The sequence below is a fragment of the Dermacentor silvarum genome, chromosome 1, assembly GCF_013339745.2.
Source record: "Dermacentor silvarum isolate Dsil-2018 chromosome 1, BIME_Dsil_1.4, whole genome shotgun sequence".
Classification (NCBI taxonomy): Eukaryota; Metazoa; Arthropoda; class Arachnida; order Ixodida; family Ixodidae; genus Dermacentor; species Dermacentor silvarum.
In genome coordinates, this window is record NC_051154.1 from 400,476,336 (window position 1) to 400,501,369 (window position 25,034).

At 46.0% G+C, this 25,034-nt stretch overlaps 1 protein-coding gene across 3 annotated transcripts in view; it reads left to right on the top strand.

The window, feature by feature from the left end:
- LOC119437548 (serine/threonine-protein phosphatase 2A activator) overlaps positions 1-25,034 on the top strand; it is a 71,227-nt gene that overhangs the window by 37,178 nt on the left and 9,015 nt on the right. For all 3 annotated transcript variants that reach the window (XM_049660692.1, XM_049660693.1, XM_037704547.2), the window contains 2 exons: positions 12,470-12,594; positions 19,333-19,433. In XM_049660692.1, the coding sequence (XP_049516649.1) occupies positions 12,470-12,594; positions 19,333-19,433 (226 nt within the window). The remainder of the gene's footprint in view (positions 1-12,469; positions 12,595-19,332; positions 19,434-25,034) is intronic.

Here is a 25,034-nt window from a genome sequence, read left to right on the forward strand (position 1 = left end):
GAAAGGCAAAGCATCGATTGTGATAGCAGATTAGTAGACAGCTATACGAAGTAAAGATAGTAGTTTTATCGGGCGTATAAAGTTGTAAACATTGGCTTACTAACTAAATTAACAAGCACGGTGTCATGCGCGCACAGGTAAACATGAGCACATCTCACTTGAACGCAGGAATTAGCTGTCGAAATGCTGCAATCGGGAAGCGCGGCAGCAGCAGCGAGCAAAGTAAACACTGAAAGCACAGCGCATTCGAAGCTACCGGCACTGAGTGCACTTTGTCCTTTCAAGATGTGGCACCCGCGCAACGCTGCACACTTCCACCCCGCCTTCCTCCCTCGCGTCTATACAATTGCTTGTGCGTATCCAGACATCCAGTGCTAGCCATCTTGAAGATGTGTAAATTATAGCTTGACATAGCGCTTGCTGCTTCTAGCCTGCTCAAGATGTGTCAAGCTGGCTAGTAGCCAACTTGTGCTTCCTGGGACAGTGGTTTCGTTTTGACTCGCTGCACGCACCGGCTGCAAGCCTTCACAAGTGCATGGCTGCCATCTATAATCATGTCGATGGCGTCCGTGGTTGCTTCCACAGTGGTTGCAGCAAACAGTAGTTCCGTTTTGACTCTGTGCACGCGACGGCCACGGGCCTTCACAGCGGCATATTTGCCATCCATGATCGCGTTGATAGCAACCTCGATTTCGTCCTCGTGTCAGCAAACTCGGTGTTGGTCGCGTGGCTTCAGATCCGCAAGGTCGCCGTTCATTATCGCGTCGATAGATTCCTGTGCAACCGTTTTGGCAAGCAGTAGTTTTAATTTTGACTCAGTGCAAAGCTGTCGACGATGAAGAGCACCGGCTACATCGCAATGGACAGAGGATCTCTTGGCGACCAGCTCACTGGCAAAAAAATAATCAATGTCAGCGCCGTAGTGACAAGCGTGTCTTATATGAAGACACATGCCACGGCTGCGCCAAGGTATATTTACACATGGTAGCGAAGCTCCCATAGAAGCCCATATGTCCTGCAATGGCAGCTTGTGGAGGCATGACAGCACCATCTACATTTCGTGGGGCCAACTTTTCGGTAAGAAAAAAAATACTGTTTGTCGTTCGAGGCTTGTTATGCTCGCATCACATCGCATTTACTACGTGCACAGAGCACAAAGCATTACAAATGAAGCATAAGTGAGAATATTTGCCACAACATCGTGTCACGATCTAGCACAAATTATTCACTGACCCACCTGTATCCACAGCCCTCATTCTAGAATGGCAGACATTACACTGGTGAGCCTTAAAGGAATACTAACATAAAATTTTGAAGTCGAGATAACTTGTGAGATTGATTTATGTGGACACGCACACATCGTCTACAAAATATTAGCGGTGAATATAGCTTAGAACATATTTAAAATCAATTTTAAAGTACATGCGCGCAGCCAACCGCAATGCGCAGCACCTCATGACATTGGCATCAAGCAAATAAGGATTGTAAACAGCAGAGAAAACGCTACGCCACGAGTTTACGCTGCTGTCGGGGCAGGGCAAGTTTGTCGGCGCTCCGATAGACGCGGGGCCTTTTTTTTTTTTTTTCTCCCTGGTTGAGACGCTGGCCTCTTACACCACAGACAGCAACACCAAAACCGGCTTAATTTGTTTCTGACACGAAATAATGTTTAAAGTGACCTCGAAAGTGTGCGTGTTATCAAACGTTGCACGATATAACAAATTGTTGGCGTGCTTTTGGCTCGCAAGCGGTCAGCGCAGCCGCTGCAGCAATTGTCTCTGTGAAGCCACTCGCCTTGCTAACGTGTTTTCTCATCGCTACCTACGGCATCAGTAAAACTAATTGTATTGTCACTTATGAGCGGCATAAATGTGTAGAGACATTGATTGTGTTGATGAATATAGGTGCTTTATTACGAGCTGCGGACGGATCGCAAGGCCCGTCGGCCCCGGCTTAGACGGCCAGCCACCTAAGCCTATACCATTTCCCAATGATCGGCAGCTCGCTTGGCATGCTCTTTTGCTACCGTTGGCGTTAAGCAGCAGAAGTGGCTCCAGTTCGTGCACGCCACTGGACACTTAGAATGGACCCCGTTGAAGAGCAGCCAGATTTGCTTGCTTTATTTTGAGCGTGCCTGGTGTAAACAAAACCCTTTGAGCTTGGAGCAGTCCGATGATCTTCCACTAAGACTACGTAGCCCCAAGCCTGATGCTGTGCCGACTTTTACCCCGCCTTGTGTCCTGCTCTGGAATATGTTTCATTCCCAAAGCTCCCTCGACGAATGGTTCGTACTACTTGTAGTGGTGTGTATACGCATATTCATGTAGCTGTCGCTGGCCACACTTTCCGAGTCGCTGCTTTGTAGTGGATCAAATCAAAAGTGGTTGGCCACGTCTAATACGGTGGCAACTCCCGCCTGCAGGAAATAGTCGCTGCTGGATGACAAAAACGAGGACGACGTGCCGGCGAGCACGCCGGCAAATGCACATCACAGTTTTGTGCGATCCCTTTTCCATCTCGTTGCTCTCTGAAACCGGATCTTGGACTGGTTGCTACAAACAAGACTCCAAATAATTACCTGTCGTGCTCTGAAGCAAATGAGGTTTTGCGCTGTGATTACTGGGTCATTAGCTACTTATTATAGCAGAAAAAATAAGATCGAACTTTTTTGTGTCAGTACTCCTTTAAGAGTTTTGCATCAGTTCAGGGCAGTAGGTTCACCAACATTTCATTTCATTTCATTTATTATACCCTCAAGGCCTGTGAAGGCTTTACAGAGGGGAGTGGGTTACAGGTAAATTCAAACAGTAAGTATTACAAGAGAAACAAGTACAACCTAAAAATACAATTTGACAAGTAATTCAGTAGGGATACAATGAACAATGAATAAAAAAAGCTATTACAATAAAAAAGACAACATATACAAGTACATGAAACCGAATTCTAGCAAGTAATGTTGGTTAAGGCATCACGAAACAAGGAATTATCACTGATGGATACAATGTTTGCGGGAAGGTGGTTCCACTCTAGTGACGTCTGAGGTACGAATGACTGGGAAAATGTATTTGTGCTGCAAGAAGGGACGTGAACCTTGTAAGAATGATCGATGCGACGAGATACGTAGTGTGGAATATGAATGAATACATCATGCAGTATTGTATGGTGAAAAATTTTGTGAAATAATGATAAACGGGAAACTTTACGTCGAGCTGCAAGAGATGGAAGAGAAAGGTTAGTTTTCATGGCTGTTACGCTGGCAGTTCTGTTGTAATTCGAAAGAATAAAACGAGCAGCGTTATTCTGAACTAATTCTAATGCGTTAATTAAGTTTAAGTTATTAGGGTCCCAGACTGATGTAGCGTACTCTAATTTCGGGCGTATTAAGGTTTTATAAAGCAATAATTTCAAAGACTGTGGAGCCTTAAAAAAGTTTCGCCTTAAGTAACCAAGAGCGCGATTAGCATTGTTCACTATATTATTAATGTGGGTTGCCCAGGTAAGGTTGTATGTGATATGAATTCTTAAGTATTTGTACGAAGTTACCTGTTCTAAAGGAAGGTTATTTAAATAGTATACTTGGGAGACGTTTGATGTCCTAGATACATGCATAGCTTTACACTTGTTAACATTTAATTCCATTAGCCATAAACTGCACCAGTTAGATATTATATCAAGGTCGGACTGAAGACGGTTAGTATCACAATCTGCAGTTATTTCTCTAAAGATAACACAATCATCAGCGAAGAGATGAATGGTAGAAGTTACTTGCGAAGGAAGGTCGTTAATATATATTAAGAACAGCAAAGGACCGAGAACCGATCCTTGGGGCACTCCGGAAGCAACAGAACACATCGGTGAATTGCAGCCGTTAGCAGTGACGTATTGTGAGCGATGAACAAGAAAACATTCGATCCATTTTAAAAGATTACCATCAATATTCAAATGCGTTAGTTTGTGGATTAGAAGTTTGTGACAGACTTTATCGAAAGCTTTTGAGAAGTCTAAAAAAATGCACTCAGCGCATGATGAACGATCAAGAATTCGATGCAAATGATGAGTGAAGGATACGAGTTGAGTCTCGCATGAGTATGATTTCCTAAAGCCATGTTGCGCAGGTGAAAAAAATGTGTTATTTTCAAGAAAGTCGACGAGGTTTTTGAATACAATGTGTTTGAGTAGTTTGCAGCACGTGCTGGTGAGTGAGATGGGGCGATAGTTGGTTGCTATGTTTTTGTTACCAGATTTGTGAAGCGGAACCACCTTCCCAACCTTCCACTGATAAGGTAAAGTGCCTTTGTTGAGTGACTGTTGGAAAATTTTGGTTAGTATAATAGAACTGTACGCGGAAGTGTTTTTCAAGAACTTGGTGTTAATTGAGTCGAAGCCAGGTGAAGAATTGTAGTCGAGTTTGTCAATAAGTTTAGCAACACCAGATACATGAACTATTACTGGGAACATGACTGGGTAATCATAGTTACGCAACTTGGGAAGTTGCTAATTAAGAACTCCCGAAAAATTTTTGCTAAAGGCTTTGTTAAGGTGAGTTGCAGCACCATTTTTAGGAACAGGCTGCCCAGTAGAGTCGTCCAATTGGATTAAGTTATCAGAAACAGGTCTAATTATTTTCCAAAATTTCTTAATGCTAGTTTTAAGAATAGATGGAAGAGTAACAGTAAGGAAAGTACGTTTAGCAAGTTTTAACGCTTGAATATATTCATTAGAAGCCGCCTTGTATGCCGTCCAACGAGAAGCACTTGAGGACAACTTAGCTGAGCGGTAGATACGCTTTTTACGGTTAGAAAGACGTTTAATCCGAGTGTTATACCAGGGGGCTTGTGGGTTGGAAGTTAAGGTACGGCTGGGAACATATTTGTTCATTAGTTCATTAAATTTATGAGTAAACATGTCCCAATTAGTTTGCACAGAACGGTCATCAAAGTTAGTCAGGAATGTGTCAAGAAACGTGCATAACTCGCTATTGATGGCCTCGAAGTTTGCTCTCCTATAGTCGAGTATTGTTTTCTTCTTCCTGTTAATTTTCGGATGGTTGGCACTAATGGTAAAATGCATAGCAGAATGGTCACTTAAAGGCGGAAGGAAGGTAATGTTGGAAGTTTGGGTTCAGTAGTAAGTACTAGGTCGAGAGTGTTTGAGATACTAGCAGTATTCCGGGTAGGTTGAGTGACCACTTGCGAAAAGGTAAAAGTGGAACATAAATCTAAAAATTCTTTGGCCTGAGACGAAAAAGACAGTAATGAAGGAGGTTGAGTATTCCATTTAATGTTCGGAAGGTTAAAGTCGCCTAATAAGTAAAGGGGCGACGATGGAAAGCGTGATGATACGTTATTAATTACATCGTGCAATTCGCTAACGAATGTGGGTGAGGAAGGAGGAGATCGGTAGCATACGCCTATAATTGCCTTCTGGTGATGAATGTTAAATGTAGCCCAGACGATTTCGAGGTCAGTAGCAACAAAAATTCGTGAAGAAGGAATGTCGTTAGAAATAGCAAGTAGAACGCCGCTTCCTCGACGCGCGGCACGATCCTCCCTATAAATAGCGAAGTGATGGGCATCCTCAAAGATTTCGGAATCATTAATGTTGCTCGAAAGCCACGTTTCTGTTAAGGCGACAATGTGTGGAGAACAAGTGTCAATCGCCGAGGACAATGAAAAATATTTGCTCAGCACACTTCTAATGTTAGTGAAAAAGATGGACACATGGTGTTGTGAAGTCTGTCCACTTCCCCTCTCGCTCCGCTAAGTCAAATTACCTGCGGGAACTATGTTCCTTGCGCGTTGGCCCTGCGACGGTTTTTCTGTCACGCATTTCATTTCGGCGTCAAAAACGTAGCACCTGTCGTTCATAAGTAGTTTGTCGTATCTTAGTTTAAACGCAGGTGCGCCGGGCTGGCTTTTACCAAACTCGATAAGATTTCCCCGAGCAAGACGGGTTGCGGGGGAGTAGTCTTCGCTGAGGGTGATACTGCTTGTTTTGAGGTGATTACGTAGTGAAAGAACATTTTCTTTTATTTTAAAACTCGAGAAATTTACAATTACGGGTCGGCATTTTTCTGGTGAAAAAACGCCTAACCGATGAGCACGTTCAATTGAATCGGATGAAAAAGATGGAAGTACGGTTTTCAAAGCAGGAATAATCTTGTTCTCGGTTTGTTCCCATGTTTCTTTAGCGTCTGGAATGTTGCGAATGATTAGATTGTTTCGCCGAGATCTGTCTTCAAGCTCATTGGCGCGAGCTCGCAGAATTTCTTCTTTTAGGGCCCCGACAGTGCTCTTCATAGTAGACAGTACTACGCCCTGTGCCTAGAAATTATTGCATTTTTCTTCGATACCGTCCATCCGTTTGCTCAATACTGTGAATTTCGCTTCCATATTTTTTTGGCCATTCTTGATAGCTTTAATATCGGCAGCTTGTTCGGCTAAAGTTTTTGAGGACTGGAGTGAGCGGGTGTGTATATCTTTAATAAAGCGAAACATTATCTTCATTTGTTCTGCAGGGTCGTCGGGCAGTGTTTCAATATCAAAAAGTGCGTCCACCCTAGTATTAGGCCCAGGGTTTGTCTCAACATCCCCTGAACAGATTAACAATAAGGCAAATGACGAATTCAAGCATTCACAAATGGTCTCACACAGCACCCGTGGGCACGGGAACAGCACTAAGAAGCGGTCATCACTTTTTCTAGCGTATAAGGAAAGTTTAGTACACACCTGCACAGGACAGAAGCAAGAGTTACGGGCCATGCCGACAGTGCTGCTCGAGTGCCCACTGAAGGTGAAGTTTCCAGGGAAGTCGTTTAAATGTTCCTTGATGGACGATGCAGTGGTCGATGTGGTTGGCGCACGGAAGACGAGCCTTGCTGATGACACCACAGCAGGAAAATGCGCGTCGACATCGATGCAAAGACAGGTTGCGTCAGGAAGATGCACGGAAACGCATTCCAAGTCGGTGAGTGTGTCCGTTGATAGCGCCAACAGGAGTGCGATAGCAGCCTGCACAGGACAGAAGCAAGAGTTACGGGCCATGCCGACAGTGCTGCTCGAGTGCCCACTGAAGGTGAAGTTTCCAGGGAAGTCGTTTAAATGTTCCTTGATGGACGATGCAGTGGTCGATGTGGTTGGCGCACGGAAGACGAGCCTTGCTGATGACACCACAGCAGGAAAATGCGCGTCGACATCGATGCAAAGACAGGTTGCGTCAGGAAGATGCACGGAAACGCATTCCAAGTCGGTGAGTGTGTCCGTTGATAGCGCCAACAGGAGTGCGATAGCAGCCTGCACAGGACAGAAGCAAGAGTTACGGGCCATGCCGACAGTGCTGCTCGAGTGCCCACTGAAGGTGAAGTTTCCAGGGAAGTCGTTTAAATGTTCCTTGATGGACGATGCAGTGGTCGATGTGGTTGGCGCACGGAAGACGAGCCTTGCTGATGACACCACAGCAGGAAAATGCGCGTCGACATCGATGCAAAGACAGGTTGCGTCAGGAAGATGCACGGAAACGCATTCCAAGTCGGTGAGTGTGTCCGTTGATAGCGCCAACAGGAGTGCGATAGCAGCCTGCACAGGACAGAAGCAAGAGTTACGGGCCATGCCGACAGTGCTGCTCGAGTGCCCACTGAAGGTGAAGTTTCCAGGGAAGTCGTTTAAATGTTCCTTGATGGACGATGCAGTGGTCGATGTGGTTGGCGCACGGAAGACGAGCCTTGCTGATGACACCACAGCAGGAAAATGCGCGTCGACATCGATGCAAAGACAGGTTGCGTCAGGAAGATGCACGGAAACGCATTCCAAGTCGGTGAGTGTGTCCGTTGATAGCGCCAACAGGAGTGCGATAGCAGCCTGCACAGGACAGAAGCAAGAGTTACGGGCCATGCCGACAGTGCTGCTCGAGTGCCCACTGAAGGTGAAGTTTCCAGGGAAGTCGTTTAAATGTTCCTTGATGGACGATGTAGTGGTCGATGTGGTTGGCGCACGGAAGACGAGCCTTGCTGATGACACCACAGCAGGAAAATGCGCGTCGACATCGATGCAAAGACAGGTTGCGTCAGGAAGATGCACGGAAACGCATTCCAAGTCGGTGAGTGTGTCCGTTGATAGCGCCAACAGGAGTGCGATAGCAGCCTGCACAGGACAGAAGCAAGAGTTACGGGCCATGCCGACAGTGCTGCTCGAGTGCCCACTGAAGGTGAAGTTTCCAGGGAAGTCGTTTAAATGTTCCTTGATGGACGATGCAGTGGTCGATGTGGTTGGCGCACGGAAGACGAGCCTTGCTGATGACACCACAGCAGGAAAATGCGCGTCGACATCGATGCAAAGACAGGTTGCGTCAGGAAGATGCACGGAAACGCATTCCAAGTCGGTGAGTGTGTCCGTTGATAGCGCCAACAGGAGTGCGATAGCAGCCTGCACAGGACAGAAGCAAGAGTTACGGGCCATGCCGACAGTGCTGCTCGAGTGCCCACTGAAGGTGAAGTTTCCAGGGAAGTCGTTTAAATGTTCCTTGATGGACGATGCAGTGGTCGATGTGGTTGGCGCACGGAAGACGAGCCTTGCTGATGACACCACAGCAGGAAAATGCGCGTCGACATCGATGCAAAGACAGGTTGCGTCAGGAAGATGCACGGAAACGCATTCCAAGTCGGTGAGTGTGTCCGTTGATAGCGCCAACAGGAGTGCGATAGCAGCCTGCACAGGACAGAAGCAAGAGTTACGGGCCATGCCGACAGTGCTGCTCGAGTGCCCACTGAAGGTGAAGTTTCCAGGGAAGTCGTTTAAATGTTCCTTGATGGACGATGCAGTGGTCGATGTGGTTGGCGCACGGAAGACGAGCCTTGCTGATGACACCACGGCAGGAAAATGTGCGTCGACATCGATGCAAACACAGATTGCGTCGGGAAGACGCGCGGAAACGCATTCCAAGTCGGTGAGTGTGTCCGTTGATAGCGCCAACAGGAGTGCGATAGCAGCCTGCACAGGACAGAAGCAAGAGTTACGGGCCATGCCGACAGTGCTGCTCGAGTGCCCACTAACTAAGTACCTCATGCATGTGCCCTTAATACCGACACACATCTATGATTTTGGTGTCAAGATAAAATCAAGAGTACATTGAAATAATTCACAAAAACCGCACTTTCATCTTCACGAACACAGCACTGTGCCACCTGTAGTTTTTCTCTAATACTGAATACAGAACCAAAACATATTATTTAGTGAAAAGGCAGTTAAAATATAAAGTTGCTGATCAAATTTTATGAGCTTAATATTATATACAGGGTGTCCCAACTATCATGCAGCAAGATTTTAAAATGTGCAAATGCCACGTAGCTGGACAGAACCAAGGTAATGCTGTTTGCCGTCGCTTGGAGATACTCAGTATTTTATGCATTCTGCCTAATTACCTAATTAGTCTTAATTAACTTCTCAAATATTATAATTAGATGAAAAGTGTCAATGAGAAAATTGCAGAGCACCATGAGAAACTCCTGGTACAGCTTTCTGGTGCTCAATACGTGCTACATAAAAGTGTTTTTCCAAGCGTAAAAGAAGCCCGCGAATACACGCAAAATTGCCGCGCGACTGGCCACTCTAGGCACTTTGCGCAAGGCCAAGGTCGCAAGGCCTTCGCCGCTGCGAACGTTAATCAGTCACGAGAATTGCAGCACTGCTTTTGTGCAAAATAGAAACAGGATTTGCTGGTTCATTCAGTAAATAAAAGCTTGTAAGCATTTGTTTGTTTCCTTGATACCCTTGATAATTTGATTGTTCTGACATTTTTTTTCGGTCCTGTGAAATCGGAATTAACGAGGTTTTACTGTGCTCACAGAGTTGCAACAAAACACAGTACAGCTTTTGGTTCTCGTTGTTTATTTGGCTCCTTGTTATTTCGCCTCTTCGAGTCTTTTGCTATTCCATGGGGAATTTTGTGGGGAAGAGGCACTCCTCTAGACGCTCATTCATGTAAAATGAATGAGCGTCTAGAGGAGTGCCTTTTAATGTGTGGATGTTCTCTTGCTGCATGTTGTTTGACTTGGAGGGTGCGCATCTTGCGGCAGCCTGTAAAATTGCTCGTATTGCAAAGATAACAACTGTGAATTGCACACCTGACGGGATGCAGGCATGCGAGTTTCTGGTGATGTTGGAAACACCATGTGCCGAGCAGTGTTTCCTAAGTGAGAGGTAGTGGCCCGATGACACGTCTATGTTTGGCATCCAACCCAGCAGTATGGCGTGGCACTGCTGACCACGAGGTCGTAGCTTCAATTCCCGACTGCGGTGGCCACATTCCGATGAAGGTGGGATGCATTCGTGTACCATGCATTGGGTGTGCCTTAAAAGAACCCCAGGTATTAATCCCAAGTCTTCTCATAATCAGATGGTGGTTTTGGCATGTAAAACCCCTAAATTTGATTTGATGTTTTTGTTGTTCAACTACCCATGACATAAAAATCCACATTTTTTTTTTAATATTGTTGTACATACACAGTTGGGATTTTCATTGGATTATCACTGTTATCGAGTCATCTGTGCAAGGTGCACCTAGTGTATCCGAAATATTTTTTAATGATGTCGCCGATGCTACTGAACCTTTTTGCGGTGATTTCGTGGGCGCTGCCATGTTTGATCACGTGGTGACGTGTCCATTGCTTGCCTCAACTGCCTTCGTTGCCTCCGTGTTTACAATGGATGTGTATGACGCCGGTGCGGCTTAGCAAACCTTTGTTTCGGGAGATATCGTAGACGGTGATTGGGTGGGCGACACAAAGCTTTGGCCGCAGTTTCAAAGAACATGCGAAAGTGCTTTCGGAGCTGATTAAGCTATGTCCAAACTGCGTGAGCAGCCTATATAGTGCTTGCTCTAAAAGCGGGGCTTAATATGTATTCGAAGCTATCCAAACTTTCCGCTCATGAATTGAATCAGGATTATGGTGTCTTGGTTCTCGTTGTTTATTTGGCAAATATTTTGAAGCAGCAGCTTGTCACGTTTCTGACTTGGTGAGGTTCCTTGGTGCGGTCACTATCTGATCATTTTCTGCCTAATCGCTCGTGGGTCTGCTCAATTCTGTCAGATTTGTCCTTGCTGTGCACAAGGCTTGAAATGTAGCTGTTCTGCACATTGTAATACCTTGTAGCAAATGCGTATTATCGCTAGTAACTCGCTTACTCTTGTGGACCGTCACGAAACATTCAGCTTCGACGATTTGTGTGCTATTGGTGCAGTACTGTCACTTATTGTGCGTATATAGTGCGCATATATTCAAGTATGCGCCCAATCACTTATTCTTGACACGTTGACACAAGAGTGGGCGCAAGTTTCCGTGCCGGTTGGGGTAGATGTGTGTAGATACTGTGCGCGAAACCTACTATGACGGGAAGCAGCGTTACTCCCATTATCATTGTTTAACGAGCGGTACTCACTTTTTCCGAAGTACTGGGGCTGAAGCCTTTGCTTTGAAGGTTAGCAATAAAGCGCTGGCGGGATGAGCAAATTTGCGTATCCTCGAGGAAAGCCGTACATCTCGAAGTGCCGGAAACTCGTACGGACAGTTGCAGCAGCGGTCCGCGAACTTGACCCCACGTATTCATTACATTTCTTAATACGCCAGTCACCGTTTGTGCAGCCAACTACTGCACACCTCTTCAACCCACACGATTCAATCCAGCATGATTGGAGCACAGTGCGTTAGCGAAAATTCAGTTGCATTTCCGACAGCTTATCGCACAGAAGCAAGGTAGAAGCGGTAATGGTTTTGTATTCGTGCGCGGTCGCTGAGGAGACGTATGGCGCACCGCCGTAAGCGCCATCTCGTTTCTCGAGAACAAACTTCTCCACGAAAAGGGTCAATAGCCAAGAAGTGCTGTCTAATAAGATTTCACACACAACGCTAATAGTCTTGTAAATTTTTTTATGTACGCAAGCACCAGCCACAACTCTGAAATATGTACTGTGATACATGTATATCATGTGTCCCAGCTAACGTAAGCCAAGCTGTTCAAAGAAAAAGAAAGGATTAAGAAATTCCCAGTGCAAGATATAAGACCCTACGGTGTTTGGTCATCTGAGGTTGACAACCAAACACCGTAGGTCTTAAAATTGTATCTTGCACCGTGTTTTTTTTTTTCATCCCTTTACTTCACAGCTTGGCTTGCATTAGCTGGGACACCCTATATATTGCAGATGCACTTGACCCTTGAGAGTAGCTTTGATGAATGACAGCTGTGCTCGCTGCTGTTGCTGGGATTTGAGTGTTGCTTGTCTTTCTAGCTACAAGTTCACCCAGTAAAGAGTTAGTTTTTGCAGCGCTTGGTTCTTCACCATCACTACAATGTGACCGTATGCCATTCTCAGCTCAGAACTCGGCAAGTTATGAAATTTTGAGGACCAATCAGAAGAGGTTAATGAAGAGTTGTCCTTACGTATGTGTTTGCATTTTTTTTACTCTCCTTTGGCGCAGATACCTGGAGCTGGTGCGTCACCTGCAACTGGAGTACCGCATGGAGCCTGCCGGAAGTCATGGTGTCTGGAGTCTTGACGACTACCAGTTCTTGCCCTTCATCTGGGGCAGTGGCCAGCTCATTGGTAGGCACTCTTTTTTGCCACTTGACACCAACCGTGTCGGGCAGTCTGACTCGCAAGGCGCTGTGAGAGTACCTACTACTGCAAAACCCTGTAAGAGGGGCTGTGTAAACAGCTGTGCTTTCAAAACGCATATTTTATGCAGCACATGCAGGGTTCTCCGCAGAAATTTTTTAGGGGTGGACATCTTTCAACTGGGAGGAGAGGAGTTACACGCACAGATAAGCTTTTTTTTTTTTTTCTCTCCTTTTTTTTTATCATTCCACCATTTTGATTCAACAATTCTGCACTTTGGACGCATTAAAATGAAATGCGAGCCAGCGATGCTTAACACAATTGCCAACCCTTGCTGGGACAGTGAAATGCACATCTTGCCGCTGTCGATATTCGTGCCAGCAGTCCAAATCTGCGTTCGCCGATAGGACCGCTTCCTGTGCGCATGTGGCAGCAGTTATGAATAGCAACGCTAGTTCTTCCTCTTTTCACTCGCTTCTTTTGCATATACTTTTGCACGGCAAAATATGTAGGGTTGTCTGAAACTACGACCACTCCTCTTTATGACGGTACCAAAATGGTGGCATTGCATCAGTCGAAGGGCACGCTATCTGCGGTGCAATGGCACCTCCCAAAGCCTGATTTTCTACCCCATTTTTGTCGACAGCGCACTAAAATGTGCGATTTTCTCAATTTCTACATTACTTTGCTTTCTGATATATCCCCATGTGATAAAGAAACGTCTAAGGATCGTGGAAAAAATAACCAATTTAACATTTTTACGGAATCGATCATCTAGCCCACTTGTAACAAAACTCAGTCATGCAGGCAGGATTCATTCTTACTGGCCCAGCGTTCGTAATAAGTGGACAAGCAAGAATAAGCCAACGAAATGCCAAGAACATTTTGTTGTTTTCCAAAGTAATTGGTAAGCTTGCTTTGCTTATTCAATGCCGCAATCATCACGGCTTCCAGATTGTTCAAAGCTGACAAGTGCTTATCACCAAGACCTTTGCTACAGATGAGCTGCTTCAAAGATGCAATGCACTCAACTGTGGTTGATGTGCTTGCAGGTGGCAGTATTGGTTCTGAGCTCTGCTCACTTTTTTCATCCAATTCATTGCTGACAAAGCCTTGCAATTGAAGAATGATGCCTCGTCGGTGAATGACTCTGCGACGTCGGCTTCATCATCCACACCGACAAAGTCGAACTATGAAGGGCTGCGTTTCAAACCTTCGTTTAGCAGGCCCATACTTTGCAGAATGCTAAAAAAGTAGCAGTTTCACCCGGAAGGCGAAGCATAGTTTGCGATAGCAAATTAGTAGACAGCTATACGAATGAAGAATAGCAGCTTTATCGGCCGTATAAGCTTGTAAACATAGGCATACTAACTAAATTAACAAGTATGGGGTCACGCACGCACAAGCAAACATGAACACATCTCAGTCGATGACCCTGGAAACTCGCTGTCAAAACGCTGGAGTGAGGAAGTGCAGCGAGCAAATTGACCTCCGTGCTGCCTCGCATGGTGGACGCTGTCCTTGTCGCTGATGGCTTTCAAGATGCCATGCCTTACGCAGTTGCTGCCGCACTGCAACGCTGCCCCTACTCCCTCCCCCTTGGAGCGTAGCGCGAGACGTAAGCTTCCACCCCGCTTTCCTCCCTTGCATGCACGAGATTGAGCTGTCATTAAATGTATTAGTAAGCGCAGTTATTCTGGTAGCCTCATTTTCTTAATTGTTGCAATTACCTTAAGTAATTGGAACTTTGCTTGATTATGGCAGAGTAAATCAATGTTAAAAATCACCTACGATGACAGTGTGCAATTTTTTCCCATCTGCAAAAGGTAAACAGTTCTCGACAAAATTTTTAAAGTTACAAAGTACACCTTGAGGGGGACGGTAAACTGCAACAAAGAGAAAGTGTAGACATAAAGCTGTAAATATTTCAAATTCATCGCACACGCATGTGGAATCTTGAAACCATTCAAAATGGTAGCGTTGTCGCACGTTAATAGACACGCAGCCACCACGTACTCTCGACTGATAAACAGCAGCATGTCTAAAATCAAAAAGATTGTGCGCATTTGCGCAGCCCGAGTACCACGTTTCCAAGAATGATAAAAAATTGAAGCAGCTGTCAAACTGAGATAAGTAGGCCTCAATTTCAGTGTGTTTGTTCCAGAGGCTTCTCTTCTCGCATTGATTTGAAATAGTGAAAAATGCGTTTTGCTAGAAAATTCACCAGTTTTCATCAAATTAATAAAATTTTGGTGGTGTAATAGTTAGCCATAATTTCTAAGTAATGTAATGGTACCTGGCAAATGAATGCTAGACAGTTTTGTTCAGGTCAACTTCCGTAGCAATCTTGCTGCTCATGATTGCATTTTTGCTTGCAAAAATTTCGTCCTTCAGAGCTCCAAACAAAACGGTAGGTAATTTTTTGTTTGCCGCTGTCACATTGTCGAAGAATTGCACTCCTGGCAGTTTGCTTTTGAGTTTCTTTCTGTCTGTGAGCCATTTAGCTCTTACTATTGAAAACTTGAGAATGACAAAACGTGATTTGCTGTGTTTAGAAAGGATGCGGTGCACCCCTTCAATGGCATTTTCTCAAAGCTCTGGTACATTAAGAGAGCCAGCTATTTATTTTGGCCATCAAATCTTCATTCTTACTAGGCATAAGGCCATGGATTTAATTATTTTGTCAGCGACTGTTTTGCTCCAGCTTACTCATTTGTCAGCTTAATTTGATATGTCTACCTCACGATGAGACTTCTCTACAGAGTCTACTTGATGCCGCAAGTCACATGTATCTCTCTTTTGTCGATTCAGAGATGCTTTTATTTCACCACAGGTGTCTGACAGATGCTGCATAGATTTTTCGATGTTCAACACTGTTTCCTGCACGTTCATAAGCTCGTCCAGCTCTGACTCAAGCATCGAAAGCTGGGACAATGTTCTACTAATTTCCACACTAGCTCTGCTTGCAGATGGCCGGGATTACCGTATAGCATGGGTTCTCAAAGTGGGTTCCGCGGAACCCGGGGGTTCCGCAGGCCCCTGCTCGTGGTTCCGCGAGCCACTGGTAAATTTTCCGTGGTCCCGCGCTCGCCAAGTGGCGAAAACGGCGAACACGAGGTGCGCTTGATCCACAAAACCTCTATTACCTATGCCCAAGTGTCAAAAAGCACATCACAGTGCGTAACGGCAACGCGCGAACTGCGCAATAAATCCGCAAGCAGCTTGTCGCCACCCAATCTCCGAAAATGGGCAGCCATGGGCAGCGCGCCTAAGCTTTCGCACTTGAATCTCGGAGGCTCTAACTTACCACTGTGCGCATTTCTCCCGTTAGTAGATAGGGTAGGTGCCGATAGCGTACGTGCGCACTGATGTTATACTTCGGAGGAATAAAAAAAACTGATGCGCGGAGCACCACAAGTGCGCGCCACAAAAGAGCTAAAACGGCGCTAGCGTCCAAAAACGAAGCGATGCAGTCCTCATTGGTATGGTCCTCAGCGGCAATCGTACGCTATACGTGACTGACAGCAACGCCGGAACTCTTCGTGCCTAAATGTGTCCTCAAAGCCTTTATTCTTGCGTTAATCGCCGCGCGTAACACCGCGTTGGCGGCTAGCCGCGTGCCTTCATAAGTGCGTAATCGCGATCTATGATCGCAATCGCGATCTATGATCGCGTCGATAACCAGCACAGTTTCGTCTGCAGCAGCGGTTGCGGGAAATAGTAGTTTCGTTTTGACGGTGCGCGCGTCGGCTGCGTGCCTTTCGCAGCTGCGTAGTCGCCATCCATGATTGCGTCGATAGCGACCGCGGTTTCGTGCGCACTTGTTGCAGCAAACGGTAGTTTCGTTTTGACTTGGTGAGTGCGTCGGCTATGGCGTCGGCCGCCTGCCTTGTGAACCGGCAAGGTCGCCGACCACGATCTCGTCGATAACGGCCGCGGTTTTCTCCCCAGCGGTTGCGGTAAGCAGTAGTTTCGCTTTTACTCATTGCAAGGCTGTCGAAGATGAAGAGCACCGGCTACATCGCGATGGGCGGGCAATTTTTGGCGACCAGCTCACTAGCGAAAAAATAATCGGGATGTGCGCGCGGTAGTGAAAAGCGTGTCTCAGATGAAGACGCGCGCCGCGGCCGCGCTGCGAAAGATGTTGCGAAAGATGTTGCGAGGCCTTCGCCGCTGCTAGCTCAAATAAGTCATGAGATGACGAGAACTTCAGCTTCCGCACTGCTCTTCTTCTTTCTAGGGTTTTACGTGCCAAAACCAGTTCTTACTGTGAGGTATGCCGTAGTGGAGGGCTCCGGATTAATTTTGACCACCTGCGGTTTTTTAACATGCACTACAACGCAAGCACCTACACGGGCAAAAGTTTTTGCATTTCGCCTCCATCGAAATGTGGCCGCCGCGGCCGGGATTCAATCCCGTGACCTCGTGCTCAGCCACGAAACGCCTTTGCTAACTGAGCCACCGCAGCGGGTGCCGCACTGCTCTTGTGCAAAATAGAAACAAGATTTGCTAATTCATTCAGTAAATAAAAGCCTGTTGACGTAGTAAGCATTCATTTATTGTTTTCTTGATACCTTGGGTAATTCGACATTCGGTTAATTAGGACATTTTAATTCGGTTAAATGGGGGGGGGGGGGGGTTCCTTGGCGCTTCATGGAGCTTAGCAGGGTTCCCTGAAACGAACATGCTTGAGAACCCCTGCCGTATAGAGTTACTTGATTTTAATGCACCCTCGATTGTAACGCGCACCTGAACCGCATACCTCATGCTTTCATACAGAAATACAACTTTCTGCTTTATGCCGATGGCAATATGGTAACGCAGATTTAGGGTCGTACTCGATTCTAGTATGCACGCAATTTTTGGACACATTTTATCGAAAAAAAGTGTGCATTAGATTTGAGTAAATACGGTACCTTTTGCTTGATTTTGGCCCATGCAGCCTTACAACTGGCATATTTCTGAGCTTCACGAGTTGAGTCTTTGATTGCACAAAACGAACACTCACCTGTGCCAGAGCATTTGCCAGCATGAAAGAGCAAGCTGCACTCGGCACATATCCACACTCGTCAGTTCATGTTGATCAAACGCTTCATTGCAAAACGAACATGTATTGCTAGCCTTATTGACCATTCTTTTTTTTTTTTTTCTAACGGCGATAGGCTGTGGGCATGCGAGACTCTCACGTGTCTCCTGATGTTGTTTTCCCTGCATGGCTCCCGTAATCCGGCTTTGCCGCGTAGCTTTACGGCGGCGGAGTTGCAGCGTATTACGAGAGATGGTGCTAGTGTTGTGCTGCTAACGCCACCTGACGGCGGGGGGGGGGCTAGGCGGGCGCAAAAGGGAGAACGCGGTTCCTCTTGGGGTTGGGATCGGTGAGCGATGTGGACGTCCCACGCATGCGCCGATCCACGCTTCGCAAGACTGCCTCGCGTGGCTAGGAGCACGGCACCGGTATGGACAAACTCGGATCGTTCGAACGCGCTGTCGTTCGCGTGACCATACATGTGAACGATAAGGTGATGGTGTCATAGCATGGGGCAAACATATTCGCTCGCTATCCGGTTGTGGTGAGTCGGACTGGCTTGATTTGTCGCGTGCCCATGTGAATGTTCTATGCATAGCAATTCGGCTAGCGTGTATTAGTGTATTGAAAGATGCAATAAATGCCCTTGTTAATGTTTGCACTACTGTGTTGTCGTTCCTTTGTCCCAAGAGCACGTGTGAGACCCCACATCTGAGCCTCGCGAGACGGTCCCGCAAAGCGGGCCGGCGCACGCGCGAAGCGTTCATGTGTCTTGGTCGCCGATCCCAAGCCAAAGAGGAAGCGCCTTTGACCTTTTTCTCCCCAAGTCACCCCGTCGTTCGGTGGCATTAGCATCGCGACACTCGCGCCATCTCTCGCAATGCGCCGCAACCACCACGACCCCCACCAGCGCTTAGCCACGCGGAGAAGCCGGATTACGGGAGACGCTAGCTATGCGGGGAAAACAACATCAGGGGACGCGTGAGAGTCGCGCATCCCCACAAGGCATGCAAAACAATGGGCAGCAGCAGCAGCAACAACAAAAAAAGGAACAAAGAACCTTATTTTAACCCAGAAATTTGATTTTACACACGTGCAATGGATGCGGGATGCGTTTAGACCATGATATGTTGAGCAATGTCACTGCCACCGCTGCCACTCACACAAAATACATTGTTGTTCCAAACATTAGGACTTACACTGCAAATGTGGCACTGCAAAAACACCAGTGAATAGCGTACGACACTCAAGGCCCCTGATAGTGAATGCGTGGCACCATGGTGTATATCTGTTCTTCTGAGCTGTGTTCTTGTAGAGGAATTTAGAATTTTCTGCATGCATTGTACGATCACAAAGAAAGGAAACTGCTGTGCTGAGTGTATGCGCAGCATGCCAGAAGTCGTAGGCTCAGTGTTGTCGCTTTCAAGTACAGCTCCAGTCACACAATGTCAAGTTGCAGTAAACTGTTACGGTGTGTCTCGATTCACTTTACCATAGCAACTAACAACTGTGGCCTCCAAGCAATGATGCAATTAACAAATCCAGCTAATAAAAGGACTTGATCAGTTGTCCTTTTATCTTATGCCTGTATCCTGCTTTTTTAAAGCCGTGAATCCTTATGAACTTGCTTAGCTTTGCATTGACCTCTGATAAAGGTGTGAAAATTGTTAATAATAACCAGTTTTCTTTCTTTTCTGCAGATCATCCAACCATCGAGCCCAAGTCATTCGCAGCGGCCGGCTTTTCAGAGGCATACTCACGGGACTACATGTTCATGGGCTGCATAGAGTTCATTAGCAAGGTGAGTGATGAATGTGGGGCCTATGTCATCGCCGTACTTTCTTTGTCTCTCATGCTCTTAAAGTAAGCCATTTGTACTAACTCTATTTGTATGCTTTGTTTCTTAATAGGTCTACTTTGGGGTTACAGTGGTTCGTGACACACTTTAGTAACACATACTACTACAGTCGATTTGGATATCTCAAACTCGGATATGTGGGAATATTATTGTTTATATTGAACAGTTGTAAAATCCCCCTGAAAATCCCATGCAAAGGTATAGCAATGTAATGCGTGTGCATTGAGCTCCCACTAACTGCCACATTCGGTATACAGTCGTACCCCACTATATCAAACAATTTCTAAACACAGTAATGTTACAATGAGAATATATATAGCAAAAAAGAAGTTGCAGTTTCGCCCGAAAGGCGAAGCATCATTTGCAATAGCAAATTAGTAGACAGGTATACGAAAGGATTGTAGTTTCATCAGCCATATAAAGTTGTAAATACTCGCTTACTAACTAAATAAACAAGCACGGTGTCACACGCGCACAGGTAAACATGAATACATCTCGCTCGATGACCGCGGAAACTCGTACAAACGCTGGAGTGAGAAGGCGCGCCAGCAGCAGCGAGCAAATCGACCTTCGTGCTGGCTCTCGCTTCAACGCAAACTAAACGTCGAAAGCACAGCGCATACGAAGCTACCGGCACTCGGCGCATGCACTTTGTACCCATTGTAGATCGCTTTGAAGATGAGGCCTCTGTGAACAGCAGCCGCACGAGCAGAACCATCTTCGTCGCTTCCTCCCCGTGCCTCGCGTGCAAACGAAGACTGCGCGCTTCCGGCTGCCTTCCTCTCTCAGATGCGTGAGATTAAGCTGCAGTTGCCTGCTGATCCTCGCACACACAGCGTACAGCGTGTGGGTACAGTTTTATTGTTGTAGGACTTTATACGGAACCTCACAGTGACGACAACAGCGACGGCAAAAATGCGCTTGGAGTGTCCGTATAATTTCTATCGCATAAAGGTATGGTTACGTTGAACGAAAATAGCAGCTGCTCTCGATATAGTCAACTTCAAGGTGCACAAAACTGCCCCAAAAATTGATTTTCCGCGCGGCAGCCAGGCAAGCTGCCCCCCCCCCCCCCCCCCCAGACTAAGAGGTTTAGCCCAAATGTGCATGTGCAGCGCTGCTTTCGGTCCTTCAGACAGCTTCCCCCTGGAAAATGTGGTTCGGCCATTCTCTCTCTCTGACTCACAGCCACGTGCACCTGCATGCGATCGGCTCAACTGCCTCAGCGGTCAGTTTCAAGCACGGTGTAAAAAAGGAAGGTGATCCGACGGCGGCACGAGGCGTGGCCACTTAGTGTGACTCTACGCACGCTGCTGCCGCAACGGGCAGCACCTGTTCTGGGGGCCACTTTTTCGCTCGCTTTTATGGGCACGCATGGCAGAAATGCTTTATTTCGGTGAATATATGTCGTTCGCCTGTGTAAAACGACTCTACTTGGTTGGAGGAACGTCCCTTTATATTTCTGCCGACATTCCAATTGACTCCGACGCGGCGAGCAGCGGTAAGCGCAGCGGGCCGTCTGCTCGAGCAGACGACGCGTCTCTCTCGTGTTCGAAATGACGGTATTTTGACTGTAAGTGGCATGAAACCTTCTACATGCTCAGGATTTGGCGTCTGAATAACGAAAAATTGCATATCTTTGGGTATGGGTGTTTAAATGCTGACCGAGGTCGTAAATTATCCACTGTTGTGCCGCTTCTCCAAGGCCTCCTGAACACGTGCTGCCCCTAGCGGCGGCGCTCACTTCCGGTCACACGAAGTGGCCGCTCTCTCGCCCCAGCGCGGGCGCGCCGTCGGAACACCTATCTTCTTACACCGTGGTTTCAAGATTGTGTACGTTATCGCGTCCTCGGAATGCAGTGCTCGTCCGCTCTGTAAAAGACGGCTGCCGCGAAACGACAGAACCGGCCAATATCCGCAAAGCTAGACATTATCAGAAGAGTTGAACACAGACAAAAGAAGTCGGATGTTGCTGCAGCATACAACATCAGGCACGTTGAGTGCGATGTGACGTTAGGGCTAAGGTGGACAAGAGTACAGGTGCTACCGGTGCCCGACGAGTACACACGGCTGCACATATGAAGACGTGGAGGCAGCAGTGTATAAGTGGTTCCTTGATTTTAGGGCGCAAAACATCCCTGTTTCTGGCCCCATGATTTAACAGAAAGTGAAGGATTTCACTTTCATTCTCAACAGACCTGACTTCAAGACGGATCAGGTTGGCGGCAGTGTTTAAAACTGCATCACAGCATTCGGTCGGGCTGTCACTGGTGAAAGCCGCGTGGTGGACGTCAGCAGCGTGCACAAGTGGATTGAAGAAAATTGGAGTGACATCGCAACAAGGTACCATCCCTGTGATATATTTAATGCTGATGAGACTGCTTTGTTTTGGTAAATGCTGCCAAACAATACTCTGGCCTGTCGTGATGACAAAGCGCAAATATCGGTGTTGCTCACCACCAACGTCGATGGATCGACCAAGCTTCGACCACTCGTGATTAGAAAGAGCAAATCCCTGAGGTGCCTTAAGAATGCACTTTCTATTCCGGTGACCTACAAGTCCAACGGGAAAGCTTTGATGACAAGCAAACTTTTTAGCAAGTGTCTCAAGTCCTCGGACGATGACCTGGTATGCCAAGGCAGAAAAATCTGCTTACTCATTGATAATTTCTCTGCTCACCATTGTAACGTCGGTGCTGCAGCCTTTAGACCAAGGTGTCATTTGTGCACTAAAGGCAGGCTACAGAAAGTGCCTTGTGCAACAGCTATTGCTAAACATTTTCACTGGCCGGGAGTTGAAAATTGACCTCCTGGGCGCAATAACAATGTTGAATGCATCATGGAACGACATCAGAAAATTCAGAATTGCTTCCATCATTGTGGACTCGGTTTATGGCACGGCTCGCACAAGCTCATCTGAAAATTGCGATGAACCCCTCGATAGCGATGAACTACTCGAGGAACTTGATTTGTTAAGCCAGCTGTCCGAGTTCCCGGGTGCCATTTGTAATAGGACTGCAGCAGCAGAGTTTGTCTCCGTCGACAACCTTGTTGTGACTACCGGAGAGCTCGCTGACGAAGACATCATTGCAGATCTGGCTAGGGATCTCACCGGCTACATTAACTGCAAGGACCCAACAAGTTCCAACCCGCTCACATGTTCCGATGCACTTAATGCGCTGAGCGTTGTTCGCCACCACTGCGTGTCCATAGAAGGCTGTGGGCTCAGCTGTTCCAAGTCACTCGACAACGTTGATAAGTGTGTGCTGAACAATGCTTTGCAAGTGAAAAAACAGAAGATCGGCGACTATTTCTCGCACTAGTATGCCCGCGGTACATGTATTTAGAAAGTAAAGAACACTTAAAACACTTCTTAATGAGGTGCGTTTTGTACATTGTCAAATTCCTTAAACACTCTATATCGAATTACACGATATATCAGACTACCATATTTACTCGAATCCAGACCGGCCCCTATTTTAAGCGGACCCCCAAAAGTACGAAGCCAGAAAGAAAAACTTGCGTCTAATTTAGGCTGAACAAAAAAAAACAAGGATAGCATTCACTAGGCCGAACAAAAAAGCAAGGACAGCATTCACAAAGTGAAAACAGCATTTATTAAATGTGCTGAAGTATGCCACATAGCGAAGTGGAGGCACTGGTTTTTCGCAAGCCACGTTCCAGCTGCACCATCGATATGCGCAACAGCGAGAGAGGGTGAAGGGCGATGATGAGCTTGTGTGTGGCCACCGTGCACGCGACTAATGGCAGTGAGAAAAAGCCGTGTTGCTCGATGGCTTTTTTTGACGCGGGCATGTTGAACTACTGCGCCTAACGAGTGCCGAACCAGGCGGAAAAAAACGATATGCTCGGTACGCAGCGGTCGATATTTTTTGGTTTCAGAGAATCTAGTTGGTTATATCTATTGGCAGGACAATTTTAGTTCGTTAAAACGAGGTTTTAAGTACACGGATCTCTATAGGCATTTCAAGGGCAATTAATTGCATTTACTTGATCATACCGTTATTTCATTATGCAATATACTTTTGTTAATTCGACTCCGGTTGATTCGATCCCGACCGAAAATCCCGCCCGGCACCCATACATTTGCATGTGCCCAAACTTTTGTTATTTCAATCCTAAAATTGGCCTTCGCCGGATAATCTGAACTTGGCAAGTCATGATGCTCATGCCTGACCTCAATGGTGACCCCAATAGCACGACGCCTTTAGTTGCAGGGTCTGTCTCGGCGGCACTTGGGAGACGGTGAATGCGTTAATAATAATAATAATAATAATATCCTTTATTTCATGAAAATAATACAAATTCAATAACCGGTCAGCCCAAGCCATGAAGACTTGTCGGGCTGTACCCGGCAGTCAGCGACAAGTACTAGCAGGTTAGCAAGCTATAAACTGAAGCAAGCTACAACACAAAAAGGAGGTTACAACACAAAGGCAAAGTACCAAAGAGAAAAAAAACACTTAGGAGCAAAAGCCAGCTATAAAAAATAAAGTGAAACAGACAAGGATACACACCAATCTAGACCAAACAAAACTAATCGAAGCTATGGCACGGGCTCTGACAACTAAACAAAAGAAAAATTGGTTTTGAGGTACTGTTTGAGTGTCCGTTTTGATGAAATTGAGTACAGTTCAGTGGGTAAATAATTAAAAACGTTAGGAACATAATATTTTCTGGTGTAACGACCAAAACGGGTATAACGCCATGGGGTAGTGAACTTATTATGGTGTCTCAGTGCTCTGACAGGAATGAAAGGAAAAAGAAAATCACTGTTCCAGAAATGTTTTATCACCAAAGTTTGAAAAAACAGTGCATCAATTGAGGGTAACTGTAAAAAGGAAAATAGATTATTATTAGGGGGAATGGTCTCATTGTATGCTACATTTTGAAGAACAGATTTCAGAATAGAATTCAATTTTGCACGCCATGTAAATGAACAGTGATAAAATAATGTAATTCCGTATCTAAGATAGCTGTACACAAGTGTGTGACCAATGATTTTCTGGACAGAAAACGGCAACAGGTATCTAGAGTTATACAGAAGACAAGATACTGCACGAAGCTTTTTGCTAATACCTGTAAAATGAGTGTTCCAAGTCATATCAGAATCAAACATGATGCCTAAATATTTTACATTAGTTGAGAACTCTAATGGTATGCATTTGAAGTTTATACAACTGGAGTCGTGAACAAAAAATGGCACAAGACGATCCATTTTTTTATGGGGATTATGAAAGCAAACTAGTTTAGTCTTTTGTCTATTAATTCCAATTCCGTTACTTGTACACCAGTCCATTACAGACGTGGCATCTGCTTGAAGGTTATAAACCCACGTATTAAATGATGCTTGAGTTGACAGAAGGACAGTGTCGTTGGCGTACTGGAATATGCAGCATTTTGATACAAATTGAGGCAAATCATTCATGTACAGGTTAAATAAAAGTGGAGATAAAACAGACCCCTAGGGAGCACCCAATTTTAACATTATTTTTGTAATGGAATAGTCACCTATGCGCACCA